The following is a 22,508-nucleotide window of genomic DNA, read 5'->3' on the forward strand; positions in this document are numbered from 1 at the left end:
TTGAACATCCCATTCCACATTTAGTCCCCATTTGCTGTTATAATAATCTCCACTCTTCTGGGAAGATGTTCCACTAGAATTTGTGCTCATTCACAAGGCCAGTAGTAAAGTCAGTTAATGACGTATTTGAGGTGAGGAGGCCTGGGGGGCAATCAGTGTTCCAATTTTTTCCCATAGGTTTAAAATATGTTTAAGGTCAGAGCTCTATTGCAGGTCACTCAAGATCTAACTCTCCAGCCTGTGGAACTTCATTCATCTCTGAATAGAGAATGAAAAAGCTTAAGTTGGTGCTGGGGTTTAAACTCTCAACCTTTTGATCAGAAATTCATCATCTTTATCACTTTGTTCATGGCAATGTAGCCACTCAAGCAACTGAATGAACAACCCCAAACTATATTAAAGATAGTTACTTTCTTCGGTATTTAGCGACTGACTCTGCAAGAGTAGAATTCGACCGATTAATTGGGCCGATCTTTGCCATTTTTTAAGTGCTGCAAATTATTAGGCAGGCGCATCTGACACATCAAATTTTCCATGTACATTCTGAACTTGCCGGAGAGAACATAACTCTCACATACTGCAGGTGCTAACAGTATGCATTTGGCATCCAAACAGGGAAACCAGAAAAGTTAGAAATGTGAATATATAAAGCCAGCAGTGTTTACACATGCTGCGATCAGTACGAACGGATTTGTGTAGCATTGTTCAATCATGTCTGCTAAGTTGCAAAGACAAGAGTAAGAATGACAACAAGCCTGTTCTGTTTTTTTCTCATGTGCTCATTTGCTAAGCTAAGTAATCGTTCGGAGTATTCTTTCTCGCCGATTAGCTCCGCCTCCAATTCGACATGCAGAATCGTCGAAAAACAGAGCCCAACCAGAGCCAACGGCCGACCATCAGCTTTGAGTGTCACGGGCTTTGGGTTCTAATCATTCGTTTTTGATCTAGCCTCATATGTTTCATTGGTTAAATATGATGCTATATTTAGAGAGAGAATGAGTATAACCTTTTGGAACTGTATTGTCAGTAAGCCTTCAAGCAGCTGTAGTTTAAGCTACAGGTAGGCAAGGGATTATATCGGCCGTCGGCTGCCCTGAAATCTAAATATCAGCATCGACATCCAGTGAAAAACCCATATCGGTCGACCTCTACTCCAGAGCCCAGCTATGGTTGCTTGGTAGTACTGAGATTTGAATAGAAGTCAATCAGTCAGCTATTGCCTTTTTTTTTTTTCTTCTTCATATTTATTTATTTTTTTTTTTTATATAAAATGTGAACTTGCACCCCCGTACCAGTCATTCTCAACCATTTTGTACCTAGAGACCCCTTTAACAGTAAAAATGTATTCCACAGACTCCTTCAGTATGGCTTTATTTCTTGAATGTTATGCAGATTGTACATAAGAATCCTTCATCTAGTAGCCTAAATCATTCAACTGTCTATTTATTAAGAGGAAAGAGCAAACACCAGAATGAACGGAAAAGCAATCAAGGACTATAACATGTATAATGTTGTAAAGTACACATTAAATACACAATGCGCCTGATACCTGAGGCAGATTTTTATATGTGATGAATGTAAGCTTGTTCTGGTCATAATACAAAATTATGAGCATGTAAGGGAACAGTAAGAAATCGGTAAATGAATACTCTGACATCTGTGTGGAGGAAGTTGCAATGGGATCATGAGATTGGATGTGAGTGGCCTGAATCAATATGATAAATGTAGGAACAAGTAACAAAAGCTTTAACTTTCTTCCCAGTAATGCTCATTTCTGTGAAATAATACGTAACCCTTTTATTATTATTAATTACTGTTCAAGTTGCTTTTGTCTTGCTATTCATCTCCTGACAGATTCCTTGGAAGTGTGTCTTTAACATAATGCAATATCCGAGTCAGCCCAGTGGCACTGCAGTAATGCTCAGCAGAAAGCAATCATCACTATTTTCGCCTATCAAGTCGAAAACACGCCTTTCCAAAAGCATGTCTCTCTCTTTCTCTCTCTCTCTCATCTCCCTGGTGAATTGATGGGGATGGAAGTGCAGTCTTGTTATCTTGGCCTTTCTATTGAGTGAGCAATTTGGAAAAATCAATAGAAGTGAGAAAAGCAGATGAGTGGTGAATGACTTTTTTTTTTTTTTCTACTTCTTACAGAAATAAAAGTTGCAAAAGGGATAGCTTTTTTTAAGTGCTATATTTCAGGAGAGAATAACGTAATATACTGGGAGAAATAGGAGATCCAAACCTGTCCCAGCATGACAAAGCACCTGTGCACAAAGCATGACAATATGGCTTACAGTGCAATGAGTTGGAGTGGAAGATCTTGAGTGGCCTGCTGTAGAGCCCTGACCTCAACCCTATTGAACACCTTTGGCATGAACTGGAACACTGACAGCACACCAGGGCCTCCTCACCTCGCCTACATCAGTACCTGACTTTACTAACACACTTGTGTCTGAATGAGCACAACTCTTCACACTCCAAAATCTAGTGAAGCAGCTTCCCAAAAGAGTGGAGGTTATTATAAACAAATGGTGACTTAATGTTTAATGGCGTCTTCTTAAACCATATACAAATCTGATGGTCAGGTGTTTTTAGCCACATCGTGTAGTTCAGTTGTAATTTCAGGATAAGTAAAAAGTATGGAATCACATGGAAACATCATCCCATACAAATGTTTGCCACATAAGAACCGCATATGGCTGGAAAGTCAGGTGGCCCAAGTGTTTGTTCATATAGTGTTTTTTTTTTTATTTTTTATGCATTTTGAAAATGATGTACTTTGTGTAGATTCAAAGAATACGATCCTATTAAGTCTATTTCTGTTCCAGGTAGTAGCCAAAGTCAAATCACAAGAAAATGTGGAACAGTTCAAAGGGAGTAACTTGTGCACGCCACTGTAGGTTTAGCTTTTTATATTGAAGCCATTGCAGTCAGTTATTTTGACAGTAGAGGAATTTTAACCGTTAATAATCAGACAAAAGTGGATTTGATGCTGCATCATTCGAACTTGATGCACATTGCCACAAAATCTAAACTAATTGCATGGTGGGGGGTATCTTTGGTGTCTTTCCTCACAAAGATGCCAATGGGAAACCTAAGAATCTATTGATTGATGGATCTTTGGACATTTTATTGATACCCAGTGGTTCAGAATGTCAGAAGAAATGTATCACTCTGAAAGAGAAGAAAACTGAAGTGTCAGTCATAGTTTGACGCACATTTTAATTATTTTAATTATATATTTCATATATATATGAAAGCATTTTTCTTTGGCACTGTATATTCCTGCATTTGTAGAGAAATTTGGTCAGTGTTCACCTAAATTGGGATCGAACAAGGTCAAACATAAGCTGCTCTTCAGGCTGTCCATGTGTTGGTACCTTTTCCCCAAAGAAACAGATGCCTTCGTCTTCTCCCACTGACTCAGAGGTGACGGCAGGCTGTGGCATTTGTCTTGATTAAATCTGGCTCACACTGGCCATCACTACCGCATTGCAACACTGGCTGGAGCATCTGGTAGGCGGACGTGTTCTGATCCACGCTGGGAGACAATTCTGGGGAGCCAATTTTCCATAGTGACAGATCTAAACAGGTGAAAAATGATTGCTGCACACACAGTAACGGGAAATAATAAAAGCAACATGTGTGGTTTTTCCCTTTGTTATGGGGTTTTGTGCATATCTTTTTGGTTCTTAAAATTACTTTGCTCTTAGTTAGAATAAAAGTCAAGTGTATTTATCCATGATGAGCAAGCTATGGTGACTGTGGCAAGGAAAAACTCCCTTAGATGTTATGAAGAAGAAATGTGACATAATTGAAACTTTAGAAGAGAAGAATGAAAAACTAGTGGTCTGCAAATGCTGCTCAGCATAAGTCACATCATGAGTTTGGGTGATTCATGGATATTAGAGAGAAAGGGAAAAGGATCTGGCCCAGCGTGTGCTGTTGGTAATCGGCAAAGGGATTGCTATGTTGCACTCTGGCAGAGAAGATGATCTTATATTTTTAACAGTGAAAATCTGCACAAACGCTTCATTTCCGTGGCATGTATTCATAATTATAATACATCGTTTATTTTAGGTCAGTCAAAAAACTCCAAACTATTTATTTTTTTCTTTATGAAATGTTTATCTCCTGTAAAGTTGGATTGGGTCATTAGCAAGCTCAAGTTTTATTAATTTTTTATATATATATATATATATATATTATGTTTTAAAATGTAACTTTTCTATTAATCTTGCCGAAACCACGTTTGCTTAGTAAATGTTCTACATATGCGATGATTTGGTTGGTATCACTCCTAATTACTATAGCTTTATTGACCAGAGAAGAAACAGAGTCTTTGCAAACTGCACTGGTGATAATGCAGCAGTGTTTTTTCTCTCTGTAAGCTGCTTATGTATTTACTAAACAGTCATTTGTGTTCATCTTTAAACTGAGTAAGAACATTGTGTCTTGCATATGTATCCACCTAATGTTTAATTTTTCTACATTTTGAAGTAAAAAAGTCAAAGATTTCGTAACTATATTAAGTTTAGTAGCTTTTATTATCATTTACAGCCATACACAGATATGGTACAGTACACAGTAAAATGAAGGCATAAAGTGCTACATAAAACAACAGAGACTTACACGAGACAATGCAAAACTAATACATGAGCAAAGCGCTACACAGGACTGCATAAAATGCTCATGTGCGAACAGTACAACATGGTAGAATAAGAATATTAGCACAGCAAAGCCCTTTGTTTGGGGTATGCTATTGTAGAGAGAGCACAATTGTGTGATTTCCTGACCCTGGGATAAAAGCACTTTTGCAGTGCTCGTTGTAAATGGTCTTTTCTAATCACTGAAGTTTTGCCACAGTGTATCAAAACACTTAATTGGACTTTGCATCCAGTTTTACTAAATCTGTACATGTATACACATGGGTTGTGCCCTGATTAGTTACGCTATTATTAAGTTATTAGTCACGTTATTTCATTTGAATAAGTTTATCATCACATGAGCTTAGTATAAGCGAACTTAACAAAAATAAACTAGAAAATATTTTATGACCCTGTAAACATTCTCAAAAGTCACGTGTTTTCACAGGTTTTATTAATTTTATGATTGATATCAGGTTACACGTTAAACCCTATAATGCCTGGCATAAGCATGTATTAATGTTTACTAGGTATTTATTGTTGCATTTATTAAAGTCTAGACATTAAAGACATTATAATATGATTTATAACAAAGCAAATTCACAATGCACTATGAATAAGTATTGTATTTTGGCTATATAAGAAATGTGTATAGAAATACAGAAATATTCAGAAATATTATAATAATGCATAATACTATTCATGTTGGTTTCTTGAGAACAATTCATATACATCATAATGCATTATAAATGTACAAGTAATTACAGTTGTATGTGACACTTTTTATGCATATTGTATGACTTTATAATGTCAGATTATGTAGTGCATTACAGTATGTTCATAAATACACTGTAGATACAGGTGGTGTAAGTAATTATTCAAAACAACTGAACTAGCATAGTACTTGTACAACTGATTAAAATGCATTATAATATTCACCTTTGGTTTTTTTTGTACCTCAGCCTAATGCATAATAAATGCATTTAAAGTGTATTAACACTATTATGCTTGGTATAAGCCTGTATAACTGTTCATATGTAGTTACACTTGCATGCAAAGCACTTAGTAGTTACAGTTGTGGAATTCTCTGACTCTAGGAGAAAAGGCCTAGATGAACAAATGTGCAGCTGGGTGGCGATGCTAGTACTGCTTTGACCTGTTGTGTATTTTTTTTTATTTATTAAATTTTTTTGTGTGTTATAGTCATTACTCTTATTGTAAAGCCTCAGAGCAGTTTCTGGTCCATAAAATGCTTTATAAGTTTTTCTGTCAGTGCACAAATTATGGCTGAGATGCAGATTCTCTTCCAGCTTTGCCATCAGATTAATTGGCCCATTATGAATTAACTGTCTAGGGTATTCAAAATTCCCTTGAAAACTTATGCCAAGTCTGGTCTGAAGTTGTCAAATGCCAAATTTGAAGATGACTGGACATAATTTGTAGCCAAATAAAACTTTTGTTTGCTTTTTTTAAACACAGGATGGCAGAAAATAGGAAAGTAGGCGGAGTCATATGGTGATGGTTTGGACATGTGCAGAGGAGGGACATGGGGTATATCGGTAGGAGAATGCTGAGGATGGAGCCACCAGGAAGGAGGAAAAGATGAAGGCCAAGGAGAAGGTTTATGGATGTGGTGAGGGAAGACATGCAGGTAGTTGGTTTGAAAGAGGCAGATGTAGAGGACAGAGGGGTATGGAGACGGATGATCCGCTGTGGCGCCCCTAATGGGAGAAGCCGAAAGAAGAAGAAGAGGCAGAGTTATCTCAACCCAGGCAATACATGAACGCTATGTAAACTTTGAACATGTTTTAAAAGTCATAACCACAAACATACTTTCAAACTAGGCCCATATTTGGTGGCACTTTGCCCGAATTTGGTCAGAATGGTGCTTAGACTTGCTCCAATCTGTATGTCCAGTTTTACAACTAGATTCTAGAGCTTACCATACACCATTTAGCTAGATCTCCAGCCCCCTAATTATGCATATTATTTGTCATACATAACCCCATATAATGCCTTGTATGCACTTTAAATGTCATCACACGTTAAAAACATACTGTATGACTTCGTAATAACAGGTGACAAATGAATTATAATACCGTATGTTCATAAAGTCATTGTAGTTTAGCTGTACTACAGGATTATACTGTTCTCATTTGATTTCTTTGTATTACTTCCTGAATTTAGTATTCATAGCTCATTAAAAATGCATGGAAAACGTGTTATTACTTACGTACAGTGATAATTTCTAGCATGAATACATAGTGCCTGTCAAAAGTTTGGACACACCTACACTTTTAGGGTTTTTGAGAGACATATGCATGTTCCTTTTGTTTACATGCAACAAAGTAGATAATTTAATGGTATGATGATTTACTTTGACCAAACAAATACATAAACATACAGATGTTACACTTTATTTTCAGTGAAAAATCCTCCCTTAGCATGAATAACAGCTTTACATAGACTTGGCATCCAGAAAATTTGTTTTTCCAAACCTTCATCTGAAATACTTTGCTATGACTCTTTAAAAACTTGCCAAAAATGATCTTCCCTAGTTTTTTTTTTTCTCTGATTTTGCGATCTTAGAGCAGTTCCATAGGATTTAGGTGCAGTGACTGGGCAGGATATACCAGGATAGATTACACTTAAGCTGACTGTTTGCTCTCTAAATAAAACTTACAGAGCTTGGACGTTTGCTTCAGCTCATTGTCTTACATGGTGTTGCGATAGGGAATGGTAGCCATGTTTGTTAAGTAATCCATTCACTATTTAACTATTAATTTTTCTGTGACCCCTCACAAGTAACGAAAAATCACAAGGTTTTGACTCACCTTTTGATGGTTCCTTTTTCAAGTGGAATTGTACATCTACTGTACTGTAAACTCAACAACAATTGTGAATTACTTTGTATTACTTATTAATTAATAATACAATAATAAAATAGTTTTTCAAACATTTTTATGTAATTTATTAGTATAAACTATAGCGGTCGCGAGTGTCAAGGTCATGAGTATCGAGGTTCCACAGTAATGTTATATCATGACTTAATATTGTTATGACCTTTTGATTTTTAAGCATGCCTTAACATATATGACTTAATCTTACATCAGGTTATATACTGCATTATAATATTTTCTCATTAATTTTCATAAGAACATTGTAACACTAATATTTTATTTTAACCCTGGTGCAAGTCTTTAATGTTGTTCGATAATTGTGACACTGATTTTTACTTAACTCTAGTGTTTAAACATGCTTATGATACATAATAGAGCATTATGCCAGGAAATAACATATTATGAATAAAATTATGAATACAATTCATAGGGAACATTGTCCGATGTTGGAATTTAGTAATAATTCATTTATTCGTTTTAGATTGTCAGTTTCTTCTATTGTGTAACATGATACTGCCTAGATTTGCAAAAAATATTTTATGGCAAACTGTTTTGGGTGCATTCGGAAAATTGCTAACATTTAAATAGTTTGAAGAACTTGAGAGGAACCTGACTCTTAAATGTTTTTCAAGAAGTTTTGAGTTATTGAAATTCTTACTCTGTGAACCCTCCAAAACCTTTAGCAAATTATTAAGAGACATAATGTGCAAAAAAAAATTGCCATATAGCAAGTGTGCATAGCAAACATATATAAAGTGTTTAGTGCCTATTGTACGCATGAAAGACATGTACGTGGAATGACCGGCAGAGGTGCATTTGACATTGTTTTTGAGACAAGTGCAGTGATTGCTTTCAAAATGCAAGAGAGATCAGCATGAAAGGAGAGTCAACTTGTTGATGTTGACCTGACTGACATTTTGAAAATCAGTCAATCAGAGAAATGGGCAGGATACAAGACTCCCAGGTTAAATTTGTAAAATTAATGATTTTTATGTTTGGGGGTTGGAGTGGATGCTGTTGACCTAGAAAATAAAACCACAGACATTTCTAGAAAGGATTGAAGGGGTGATCCAGGTGTATTTTAAAGTTGGTCTTTGGCCAAGTCCTTGACGGTTAAATTACTTGAGATGTATGATCATAGCCAAGTCAAGAAGCTTTTATGCATTATGTCGACCTTCCAGGAAGAGGTGATCTTTGAACATTAGTAGCCATAAGGCATGTGAATGCGAGATTCTTTTCTGGCCCTGCTCTGTTGATGGTGCGTACATGTTCCCTGGGAATATCTGTTAAACGGGGAAATTACATACACATTGATTGGCCCTTTTTTAAAACGCAGGGAAAAGTGCACTAAATAACCATTACTGTTCTGTAATTGCTCTCAACCTTCAATTATGGCTGGGCTGTCAGGGGATCACCTTTGCTCTTTACTCTTTAAAGTTCCATCCCGTGTTCATTTTAGGAAGTCTTAAGTGTGTGTGTGTCTGTCTGTCTCTTTGTCTCTGTCTGTCTGTCTGTCTGTCTGTTTGGTGTAATATAGACCCTTACTCTTTATCGCCACTGGCATCTCTCCTTCTGTCTCTGTCTCTCTTTCTGTGTCTCTCTCCCTTCTTTATTTATCTCCCATGCTGTGCACAATAACACAGTCTACAAGCTCCATTGAGTACAAAAACCACTGTAGCAGCCTGGAGACAGTATTTGCTTATTACTTGTTTGCAAAACCCCCAGCATTCCCATCCCACAGGAAATTCTTCGTAAAACAGTTTGAGGCAAAAATGTGAAATAATGGCAGTGCCGCATGGTTACACCTGGTTACACCATAGTTACAAATTAAAATTGTGTGTGTGTGTGTGTGTGTGTGTGTGTGTGTGTGTGTATATATATCTATCTGTCCTTGTAACAAATGAATGTCCTTCCTCCATTTATTTATCCTCCATTTACTGTTTTACACCAAACAAATCGAAAACTAAAAACAGGAAGGAAACAAATGGAAAATAAAGAAAAAGGGAAAAATGGCATCTCTTCTGGCATTTGAGAATGCAAAAGCACAATGGCCCCTCTATCTACAATTTGTGTGAAATTGTTCATTAGGCTGTGACAAATAAGGAGACAGCGTCTCTATGGCATTCAAAAAACATGTCTGTTTGTCTGTCTGTCTCAGCCTGTGAACTCTGGTTAATGCCCGTCCCAGGCAGAGGCTGGGAAATGGATGTTCTCTGAGTTATAATACTCGGATAATAAACTCAGCCTTGGATTGAAACAACCTTGCAAGTGCTTTTAGAATAATCAGCTCAAGGTGGCAGTAAAATGATTACTCTCTGGAAGTAAAATGTCTGGGGGTGGGGGGAGGACAAAGTTTTCGAACGTTCACCTTTTCTTTCGTTATTGATGCATTTCAGCTGTCACTTCACTTTATATCGTCCACCTTTCTTCCTTGTATCGCTTTTTCCATCAGTTTCGTCCTTTTTTACTATTGTGTGTTTTAAAAAGGACATCAGAATGTACAAAATATGTTCAGTAGCATCTAGAATTAATGGCTATTTAAAAATAAATAAATAAAAAGAAGAAAAATGGAAACAACAAATCACGGACTACAGAGATGATGGTGTGATTTAAAACAAAAAAATATCAACTTTGTGGTGGTAACTATTGCTGGAATGATTCCTAAATACAAAAAACATAATCGAGGCAAATGATTTGCCTCAATGCATCGTTTAGTCATTAAACTACACATAGAGCACTGTGTTTCCCCACGAACCGTTATCGATGACGCACCACCCGATATTCACTGGATCGCTCTGGACGGGTAACACAGACGATGCTGCAGAATGAAAAAATAGCGGAACCGGAAGAAAACAATGAGGGGAAGATTCAGGCCAAAGAAAACGACAAAGTTTCTAAAGTTTGGGATCATTTCAAACAAAAACATAAATAAAACACCATACACTATGTTTACCATTTTTAGAATATTTAAAAAAAATTTATTTATGATTTATAGATTTGTATTTTGATGTAATATGGCAATTAAATGCACTAAATGGGTTTAATTTTCACAAATATTCTTATGTGCAATTTCAGCAAAAAAATTATAATTTCCAAAAAGGAAACAAATTACTTGTTAATTTTAAGAGACCTGTCTTATTTTCTCTTGTATATTTAGTAATGATCTTAATTTTTTTTAAAAAGTACGTCTTATCGATTAATTGATTCAATAATCAGTAGAATACTTGATTACTAAAATAATCGATATCTGCAGCCTCCAATGAGTTATCAGCTGTGTTGTCTCCTTGGTTGGAAAAAAACCTGTAGACAATTCAAAGTTCTATAACGTCTCTCATCCCAATGCTTCTCCACCCGCCCCAATATGAAATCTGAATTGAGTTGTTTTGTTGAATTATGGTTTTCTTTTAACTGCCACCATGCTTGTTTACCTTGATGCCTCTAAATATCCACCAGCAGTTACCTTGGCAACTACATTAAGCAAATCAATGAAGGTAGTGTCACTGAATAGGGAGGGCATACTTCTCTCTCCCCTCTCCCTCTTTTCTGTCCCCTTCCTTTGCGCTCTTTCTCCCTCTCCCTCTCTCTCTCTCTCTCTCTCTCTCTCTCTCTCTCCTTCCCTCCCTCCCTTCGTTTTCCTCACTCCCTGCATTGTGAGATTGCATGCTGACAATCACAGCCTAAGCTGTTTGCGTTGTTGCGTTTGTCCGAGTTTTCAGGAAAGTACCCCGACTTGACAGATCCCATGGGACGACGGCGGGCACGTGGCGCTTTTGCTTTACTTTCTTGATCCAGGTTATAAGGCCGGTTATAATGGTTTGTGGTTTTTTTGGGTAATTTTTTGTTTCTCCCATTTTTTTTTTTTTTTTTTTTAGTTTTCTTCTCAATTGTTAATAGACCATCAGGATAACTAGTAGGTTTCAGGATCGTCGTTTACAATGTAACGAGTGCTCTTCATTATGATTAACCTGGATGGCCTTGAGATGATCGCCGTCCTGGTGGTCATGGGACTTTTCATCAAGGTCCTGGAGCAGTTCGGACTGTTCGAGCCTGTCGGAGGAGAAGGTAACTCGATGTTCTATTAGCACTGTGAAGAAATCACAAAGTTGTCTAAATGCCAGATATACATGTGTGTGTGTGGCATTGAGCTAAGGTTTGCAAAAAGTCTGCAGTACCTGCGGATTCGGCGGTGAGATGGAGAGGCGGTGAGATGGAGAGGAGTTTGGTTACTCACTGCAACTGTTGGCTCTGAAACTTTATCCAGTGAATCCTTGACTCTCCTCACCCCCTTCTCTGTGCCTCGGTGCATAGTGCACTTACAGTCTAATCAATAGTAGGGCACAAAGAGGCTTCGGGTGATGCTCTTTTGGTGTCTCCACAAGGAAATATGACGCTTTGTTTTGTGGCGTTTATCAGGGGATACATTTCTTGTATACGAGTGGAAAGAAAAATTGGTTTAGAAAGTCAAGGTCATTTTTTGTTTTTGACTCTTTTAAAAGTACCCGTTGCTTCAGTTATATGCATTGTTCTTTACAGATGTTACAAATGAGTATAATTTTCAACCCATAGAGATTAGACTTCTGCTGATTTATTTCTGCAATGACGTCAACTTTGCTAGCCGAGAAAAATATTCAAATATACTTAGTGAGATATCCTTGAAGTCCTCTTTGCATGAATGTCCAATCATTTAGATGCATTTTAAAACAATTATCCCTGTCTATTGAGAAATCTATACTATGTCCTTTATGTCTTTAATGCCATAATAGTTAAAGCTGAGGATGCATTTTTTTCTTTGGTGATGGATTGTTGTTATTTAGATTCCATATTTCAGCTCTGGGCTGTTAGGCACAAAGTATTGATGACACTATCTAATCTGCTCACACAACAACGGCTGTTTAGTGGGAGGTGTTTATCTTTAACCGAGACTAGTTCTGATGAAGGATTGATTGTAAAGGTCATTTAAACATTGCCATAAAAGGCTGATTTTATATATATATATATATATATATATATATATATATATATATATATATATATATATTGTGTATATAAGTTACGTTTTTATTTTAAAACAAAACTTGTTTTCCATTGTCTTGTCTACATGTACCAATTTTGAAACAAACCTCATCATCAACAAGTTCACTCAAGTTTTCTGGGTAGCATTTTCTTTGTCTCCCCCACCACGTTTCCCAACCAAGCAGAATTAAGTCTTGTTTCTCTTTGGGATTGACAAGTCTGCATAGCTAGTCTTTATTCTTGGCGATTTGCCTCAATATATTTGTTAAAATAATTCACCATTTGGCATTTAGTCCTGGTTTTTAGCGACAACGTTGGAATGCGGTCGTATAAATATGTGTCATTTTTATGGACCGAAGTAGTTGCATTTATCAGAACATCCCACCCACTCTTAACCCAGACCTCCACACTGATGTGTCTCCTGGAGCATGCCCAGCTATGAACAAGGGTGTGCCAACTGATTGCTCATTTCAAGATTAAAAAGCAAAGGGTTTTTTTCTTTTCTTTTTATTGGCCCTACCCCTGAGGTTCCTGCCAGACCTGGCCTGGAGGAAATATAGAGGTATTCAGCCTCCTCCACAAGAAGCATTATAGTAAAAACACTGAGAGCAAAAGGCAATAAATTGTCCAAACACATTAGGCAAAGTGCTACCCTTAATATCAGCGGCTTTCATAACAAAAGCGTTACGAGGATTCGAATAAGCCCTGGTGGGTTTTACCGCCCCTTTCTGCATATTTTGTGGAATCTTCAAGCCTTCATTGTTAGGAATCTGACTGTCAGGAAGATACTGAGGTCACAGTCCCTGCCTTTTGAGTGGTAAATTATTAATCATAACAAGCACTCCAGCACTCTGCCGCTTCTGTTTATCTCCACATGCCTGACATAACTCACTGTAAGTGAAGCTGTGTAATGAATTGGTGTCAAACTTCTGCCAGGTGAACAAAAGTTAAATTGAAGAGCGCATGTCTGATGATATATATAATAGTAATATTATCCACTGTATGCAGTTTATGACATTCTTCATATTCTGGCTATTCTTTACTGTATATACACTATATGGGCAAAAAGCATTGGGACAGTTGACTCTTCCAGCCATATGTGTCTTTTCCCCAAACTCTTACCACAAAGTTGGAAGCACACAATTGTATACGATGCCTTTGCATTTGGTAGTATAACATTTTCCTTTTAACTTTAACTGGAATACTCAAACCTGTGCAAAAAGCCGGCTTCATGAACATTATGTTATACATGGGTTGGAATGATCTTGAGTGATTTCAACTTTATTGAACATCTTTCGGATGAATTGGAACACTGACTGCCCATCAGGCCTCCTTACTTTACATCATTACCTGACATTACTCACGTTCCAGTTGCTGAATGAGCATAAGTCTCCACAAGGGACTAAATATGGATGCTCAGAAGGCACATATAATTTAATATTCAAAAACGTCTTGAATGTGGCCAAATGTATCTAGTACTTCTTTTTATGCCATAACAGTAAACTAAATACAAGATCATCAGTTCTTTTTTACATTATGTTAGCATGTAAACTTAGTTTTCTCCTTCTATAGGAAGATACATTTGCTTCTTTCAAGAAGTAAATGATTAAAAATGAGCAAAATTATCTGCAATTAGAGTTTCAGTGTAAGTAATTATAGATGGCAATGTTTTTTTCTAAAAGCTGTGTTATTGTAATCTTATAATGGGAACTAATTAAGGCTGTCAAAATTAATGCGTTTACACAAACTTATTTCAACTGCACTAATTTTATTAGTGTTTTATTACTGTTTGAGGATTTTTATTAAATATAAACCCGAACCCAACACACATTTATTCACAACATCCTTTCTATACCCAGATATACAAATAAATAAATAAATAAAACTCAAAATATGGTTTAATCACCAAACATTTGTATTACTGATGCCAAGTAAAACAAGTCTGATTCCAAGTTTCAATTCAATCACCAAAGACTGCCATGATGCACACATCCAGCAATTAAAACCATCCGGGTGGAAACACCGCGAAGTTCTGTTTTAATTTAAAACATTTAAAATAATATTTTCTCTTAATTTTCAATGTTGAGTTTGATTTCACTAATAATGAACATATGCCTGCAGAAAGCATCCATATTTGTCCATGTTGATTAGAGTATTAAAAACTTGAAAAGTATTTATTAAGGTACATTTAGAATATAAAAATGTGCGATTAAGTTGATTAAATATTTTAATAGATTGATAGCCTTAGAAATAATACATCAATCTGACTACATTCAAGATATTACTGCTTGCTAAGATGTCATTTATTGCAGTGTACTGAGAAAATAGATAGATAATTGTTTTGTTTATTCTAGTGGAATCATTTCAGAACATGTAGTAATTATCAGGGTATTTTGATTACCTATGAAAAAATAATTCTACAACTTTCAAGCCTACAGTAAGATCATTTCAACTTCTCACACTTTACCAATCATTGTCTAATTTCTAATTTTAAGATAAACACTTTGCTACAATACCTGAGGGCTACAATTGCCACAAACAGTTTTTGCACTCAGTAAACAGCTGAAAAGCCTAAAAACTGATGGAACTGTAATAAATAGACATTTGGGGCCCCACCAGATGAGGCTGGGTTCCTTTTTGAGTCTGGTTCATCTCAACATTTCCTCCTCATGGGATAAAATTATAGACTTATTTATGATTTTAAAACGTTTATATTCTGAATCGATTTATGATGTAAAGCTGCTTAGTGACAACCTCCATTGTTATAAGCTCTATTCGGTTACAATAGAATATATAATACATTTACATAATGCTACTAAGGTTGAATTAAATGGTAGAAATTTTATGTGACCGCTGCTATGATATTACTCGGAAGGCCATGATGGTATGGGATTGCACAGGATTTTTATGACCGTTGTAAATACAGTAACAGTGAAACATAAACTAAACATAACAATAGAATGTGACTCTAATGCTCACATCATATGTTTTTGTTTATATGTTGTTTTTATTATAGTTTTGTTATATGACAGGTCCAGGAGAACATATAGTAACTAACAGTCTGTTATAGAAATCAGTGACAATGTTATTGGTAGTATTTTGTTCACTGTGACAAGTAATATTCTTAAATACAGACTATGATTGCATAGTGTAAAACCCGGATTTCAGATAGTAGGTCTCTATATATGGGAAATAAGAAATCTAATTCCCTAATGGTCCCACTGTTGGATCCAATTCTACTTGGCTTCAACTAGCCTGGAGGCAGAAGTTGAAAAAAAAAAAAATCATCCAGCATGACCTTAGCATCTCTCTCTCTTTCTTTCTCTCTCGCTCTCTCTCTCTCTCACTCTCTCTCTCTTTTCCTTTCTTCCTCTCGCCAACCACCATAGCATTGATAGTCATTAGTGCGTAGATGTATTTGGACTTGCTGGTGAAATTCAAATGGATTCCTGCTCCAGTTATAAATGAGTCCATTTTGTTTCAGTAGTGCATCTTCATAATTGAAACGGCCAGCGAAAAATATAACTAAATACAAAGAATAAGAGCTTGGGTAGTTCCTGAAGGAGGCTGATGAGGGTTACATGAAAGCCCCACATGAAAGAGGAAGCTTATTCTTTCTCATTTATAGCCTTATAGATTATATGTCTAAATCAGGAGCAAGGACAACCCCACCTGTAATTGCCAGAGGTAGTGGAATCAAAGTAGGCAGTAAACCTGTGGAGTGCTTTGTTTTGTCCCAACAAGTGAAGTAATTATATAGACCCAGGATTTTATGAGGCACAAAATTACTTGGACAGTCTGATAGAAGATGAACAGTTTAAGGAAAATGAGACATAGGTAAAGTGTTTGTAGAGGCTGTCTTTTAGATAGATTGCTATCATTAGAGTCATCATTTTTATTCTGGGTAGGTGCTCATGCTGATTGCCGTTAATATAATTTATGTGTTATCTACTTTGTTCAGGTGGTATTTAAAGGGAAGCTGCAATGCAAAGCATCTCTCAACTTTTTTTTTTCCCCTTGCGGAGTCTTACTTTTATTTTTATCCTCACATGCTAAGCATGTGTTCATTTGTTTAGTGTATCATATTGTTCAAGAAAATTTTTTCGGTACTGGGCTTTTGGTTCAGTTTACATGTGTGCGGAAGATATTAATGTAGGAATGTATTAAGTGGCGGACCACAAGTTTGTTTAGTCTCCACCTTGCACTTTGAGTAATTTTTTATTATTATTAAACTTAAAAACATACACAACAATGCCAGGGGTATAACTAAAGTTAGTGCAGTGTCACTGTGGCTACTCACTCCTTACCGGACATACGTTTCGCTTTGCGCATACATGAAAATACTAAAGAATCCTTAGCGTTAGCCGCTAACCAGGAAGTAGCCATTAATCGAGGGAGTGTATGAATTAAGGATGGAAGAAATTAAAACATTTGTTAAAGTATGCTGGAATAAGTAGACCATATCTTTTATCAGCGTTTTTGTGGTTTGCTACTAATGGTTTCAGCTTGCAGACTTTTTGTGTTCAGCACATTATGGTTTTATTGCATTGCATATTGCATTTAGTGTATACACTAAAGTAGAAACTATGAAGGACTAAAAATGAAACATGAGTGGAGGGCTGTTGCCTTTTACCATATTTTATACAATTTTATGAAATTAAATTTAAAACTATATTATACTTAAAATTAAGGGTGTCATAGTGTAACTCATTTATGAGTTTAGAATATTTAGGAACAAATAAAGAGATAAATATATAAATAGATAGAAAGCATTACTCTGTAATCTTTTTAATTTATGCAGTTTTCCAGTTCAATTGACTTTTTATAGTACAATGAAAAAATAAAACACTTCCATTCATAGTACAATAGACTTCAAGCTATAAGCAGTGTAGCCATATGGTTGTAATATTGGCGACCTTTAAAGAGAGACATAAAGCTGGTCCTTAATTTTCAAGTATGTCAAGTCAAATTCACTGACTGTACCTTTTCCACATTTATTTCAATGTTTGTTTTTGCAGCGTAATAATAAAAATGTGTTATGTTCAATTGTAAATGTATAAATATTTTCCCCTATATCTCAAATATGGCATGGCAGACCAAATCATCTTCACCAAGGCTCCCAAAACGTGTATGAATGAAATGAGAAAGGAGAATTGTGATATCATTGATAGGTTTAGTGAGTCTGTGGCTAATTTGTAGGTTGGTTTTGATATTTTTTGTTGTTTCAATGATCAATTACTGGTTGTCTGCTATGAGGATGTTGACCGGTAACTATACTAGTGCAGTTACAGAACAGGAGATAATAATCGGGTTAGTTCCTAAACACAAAGGAGCAAAAGCTATTATACTTAGGCCCCATTTTCCAAGCAACTTACAATGTGAAATTAAGGAGAAATTGAATGTACAATTAGTGAGATGTCAGGCGTGATGTGTTAATGGAAGGAGCTTTGAAGCTTTGGAATATGATCTGTCTGAGTGTACAGATGAGGAGGTAGACAGATTAATGGCTAAAGCAGCACTGCATCCCTCTCCTTAGGCCCGAGATGAAGCGATAGCTAAGCCCACTGGCACCAGTATCAACCCCACTGGTAGCTGAATGTGTTGGTGGGTGAAAATAGACCAACATGCAATTTCATTAGAAATAAATATCAGATACCATTAAAAATTGCATGCCAACTATTAGGATTCTAAAGTCATTCAAGTTTTTTTCTTTACCAGAGGAGAAGCAAAGGACTTCCCAACTGTTTTGGGAATTCAGCATGGAATTAATTTGTGAACTCATATTCATATACAGGTGCATCCCAATAAATTAGAATATTATTAAAAATTTGATTTATTTTAGTAATTCAATACAAAAAGTGAATCTCATTATATAGACTCATCACACACAGACTGATATATTTCAAGTGTTTATTTCTAATGAATACAGCTAATGAAAACCCAAAATTCAGTATCTCAGGAAATTAGAATATAATTTAAGATCAATTAAAAAAAATAAAGATTTTTAACATAAAAATGTTGGACTACTGAAAAGTACAAACATGTACAGAACTCATTACTCCATTTGCATGAATTACTGTGGCATGGAGGAGATCGGTCTGTGACGCTGCTGACGTGTTATGGAAGCCCAGGTTTGCTTTGATATCAGCCTTTAGCACTTCTACTTTATTGGGTCTGGTGTGGAAAGTTTGCTGGCCAATCAAGCACATGGATACCATTTTCCTTGAACCAGATATTAGTACTTTTGGCAGTGTGGGCAGGTGGCAATTCTTGTTGGAAATTGAAATTAGCATCTCCATAAAGCTGGTCAGCAAAGGGGAAGCATGAAGCGCTCTAAAACTTCCTGGTAGATAGCTGTGCTGACCTTGGACTAAAACACAGTGGACCAACACCAGCAGATGACATGACACCCCAAACCACCACTGACTGTGCAAACTTTACACTGAACCTCAAGCAACTTGGATTCTGTGCCTTTCTTCGCTTCCTCCAGACTCTGGGACCTTGATTTCCAATTTAAATGCAAAATTTTCTTTCCCTTCATCTGAAAAGACGACTTTGGCCCATTTGCATTAATGTGCTTGGATACAGCACTCTGTAAACAGCAGCTTCTTTAGCGATGACCTTTTGTGTCTTCCCCTCCATGTGCAGGGTGTCAATGATCGTCTTCTGGATAACTGTCAAGTCAGCAGTCTTCCCCCATTATTGTGAAGCCTGAACCAGACTGAGACACCATTTAAAGGCTCAGGAAACCTTCGCAGGTGTTTGGATTTAATGAGCTGATTAGAGTGTGACACCGCCAGTCTTCAATATTTAACTTTTTAACAATAATCTCTTGTGACAAAGTCACAAAATTTTCTCAAAATTAAGAGGAATAAACACTTGAAATATATCAGTCTGTGTGTGATGAATCTATATAATATACACGTTTCACTTTTTGTATTGAATTACTCAAATAAAGCAACTTTTTAATGATATACTCATTTCTTGAGATGTACCTGTATATCATATCATATATATATATATTCATATACAATATATCAATATTTGTGAAAATATTTGTATATATATATATATATATATATATATATATATATATATATGTGTGTGTTATTTATTTATATTTATTTGAGAGGTTTTCAGTTTTTCCCTTTTCTTTTTAACTAGCCTACTAGGTTTAAACGTGGCATGTGTTTACAAAGTTTTACAAGCCCAGTTTCATAAAGTTGGGCCCAAAATGTAAATAAAAATCGTAAAAATAATTATTTGCAATCTTATAAAACCATTTTCAATTCTCACTAGAATGTAGAAAGCATGTCAAATGTTTAAACTGAGTAATGTTCTAATTTAAGGGGGAAAAAAGGATATTTTAAAATTGTAGCTGTAACGTGTCAGAGCCATGTTTACCACTGTGTAGCATCCCCTCTTTTTTTAACAACAGTCTGTATATATCTGGGAACTGAGAAGACCAGTTGCTAGAGTTGTGGTAGAGGATTGTTGTCCCATTCATGCCTGAGACAGGTTTCTCACTGCTCAACAGTCCTGCGTTTTCTGTCTTTTTTTTTTTGTTTGTTTTAGATTGCAACCATTTATTAATTTTTTTATTGGGGAATGGTCTGGACTGTAGCATTGACTACAGGATTGTAGCAATTTAGTATTGTCATGATGAAATATTCGTTGCCTTCCCTGAAAAAAAAAATAAAATGACATTGATGGAAGCATGTGTTGCTCTTGGAGTTGGGGTTGTACTGTCATGAACGCTTTAGTTGAGTCATGTGATTTGGGCAAGCTCCTCGCCATTTCCTATTGTCCTGCTAACCAGCAACTTAAATAAAGCCTCTCAATACTCTACATACAGTAACCCAACAGTGTCCTGATCTTATAGCAGACTTGTAGTTATAACATAACTAATTTAAACTGGTATATACTGGTTCAAAATGTCAGTGTATTGTGAGAAAGATTTGAGAATCAGAATGTTTTATAAAAATCTTGTAGTATCAATATCATAAACGTTCCTGTCTACATATTGTGTGGATCAATATAGATATAGTCTATGAATATTTTTTCCTTTTTGGCCTTATCTAAATCTAGCCACCTGTATCCTTCTCCAATATAAATTATTCTATAGGCTTAGCCTGAAATTCACAGTAAGCACACTTAAGGACATGAAAGAATCAAGCCTCAAGGCCTCAGATATTTTCATTTAATACACAGTAAATTCTCTTTTTTCCCTTGTCTCACTCATTTCATTCTCTTTCTTAGCTCTGCTTTATGGGTGGGATGTGGTGGGAGGTGTCACAACACCATCTAAAAATACTATGCCAGTCACATGATTCACATGATGTCATATTAAATGTAAAAGGAAGCCTATGGGTGAGTGCTAGTAGTGTGTTAATTATGTCTTGGGGAATTTGAGAACATTGCATCACTTTTAAATAGTATTGGTGACACTGGTGATCATAGGAGACGTTAAGGTTTCTGACTAACACAAAGACTACTTGTAGTTGCACATTTGGGGCATTTAGACAACATTTTCACTTGCCATTGTGGCTAAGTAAGAATTTTATCAATGTTTTGCAACAACTGGGGTGATGTGATTTAAAAAAAAAACAAAAAAACACAAAAAAAAAAAAAAAAAAAAGAAACTGATGCGTCATGATGTACATATCCAGCAATTAAAACCATACGTGTGGAAAAATAGCAAAAGTTCCATTCGGTATCCTGATGATTTATGTAATTTTAAACACGAAGATTACTTTAAAACATTTACAATTATATTTTGTCTTTATAATCTATGTTGAGTCTGGTTTCACCAATAATAAACATACATTTGCATAAAGCCAAGTTTATATTTGTCCATGTTAACATTACATGAAGACTGTTGATATTCATTTTCTTCTCATTTCAATAATTGCTAAATAACCTCAACTCATTCACCTCCTATAACCTGAAAGAAGGAACCATTTCCACAAAGAAGTTGCTCAAACAGATTTATACTCCAATACTGAAATACACTGCAAAGTGCTTAGCCATCATGACCAAAGGAGGTGGGGTTGGGAAAACATTAAGATTTGTTATACTCTCATGGCTGACAAGTTATTAAAAATGCATAGACTGCAAAGAAACCAGAGGCCTTTCGTTCCACAATCTTTAAATAAAACTTTAATGCCGGAGTCCAACAACAGCTATTAGTCTTCTCAGCCTTCACATTGAAGCTTTTTCAACAGAAATGTGGCTTTTGATCGATGACACTTAGCTTTGATAAAACTATCTTTTTCATTGCATAATGGAACCCTTTATTATTTCTCATGTTGTTTCTCAGGGATCCATTAATCCATGCTCAAATGCTTTCTTTTTTTCTTCTACATAAAATGTTTCAACATGAAGTCATTTTCTAATACCAGCAGTTCAACAATGCTCCTAAAATGTACATTTATTAAAAATGAATATGAACTGAGTTATTAAAGTTATCTAAAAGAATAAAGGGTCAATTCATTGACCATAGGTTTTTTTATGACTTCATTTGAACAAGATCTAATAGTAAGTAAAATAAAATTATTGTTTATTCCTCCCCCCCCTTTAATCATTCCTCTACTCTTATATTCTCCCCTTTTTCTAGTCTGGAATCTTTTGCCTTCAAAGTGTGTATACAAATCTGGTGGTCACTTACAGTATAGACCTTTCAGCCATACCATAAAAACCACCTTGTAATATTATATAGGTTCTTCCTTGGTCCACTTTACAAGACCTGCCATTTTGGGGATGCCCTGGCCCAGCAGTCAAGCCATCTCAATTTGGCCTTTGTAGCAGTCACTCAGATCCTAACACTTTCCTGTTTTTTTCTGCTTCCAACACAACTTTGAGAGCTGACTGTTTAATCAGGAAGGACCTCTTAAGATTAGACTCTTATGAGCTTATAATAAGTTGTCCAAAATGCTTCTTCATATTC

General features: G+C 35.8%; 1 protein-coding gene across 4 annotated transcripts in view; it reads left to right on the plus strand.

Moving 5' to 3' along the window:
• LOC124381155 (Kv channel-interacting protein 2-like) overlaps positions 1-22,508 on the plus strand; it is a 189,133-nt gene that overhangs the window by 137,723 nt on the left and 28,902 nt on the right. Inside the window, exon 1 of one of the 4 annotated variants that reach the window (XM_046842570.1) lies at positions 11,200-11,611. The exons of the other annotated variants lie outside the window; for them this stretch is intronic. Within the exon in view, the coding sequence (XP_046698526.1) occupies positions 11,506-11,611 (106 nt within the window). The 5' untranslated portion in view covers positions 11,200-11,505. Of the gene's footprint in view, positions 1-11,199; positions 11,612-22,508 lie in introns of those variants that run through there. 4 annotated transcript variants of the gene reach the window in all.

The sequence above is a fragment of the Silurus meridionalis genome, chromosome 28 (genome assembly GCF_014805685.1).
Source record: "Silurus meridionalis isolate SWU-2019-XX chromosome 28, ASM1480568v1, whole genome shotgun sequence".
Taxonomy (NCBI): Eukaryota; Metazoa; Chordata; class Actinopteri; order Siluriformes; family Siluridae; genus Silurus; species Silurus meridionalis.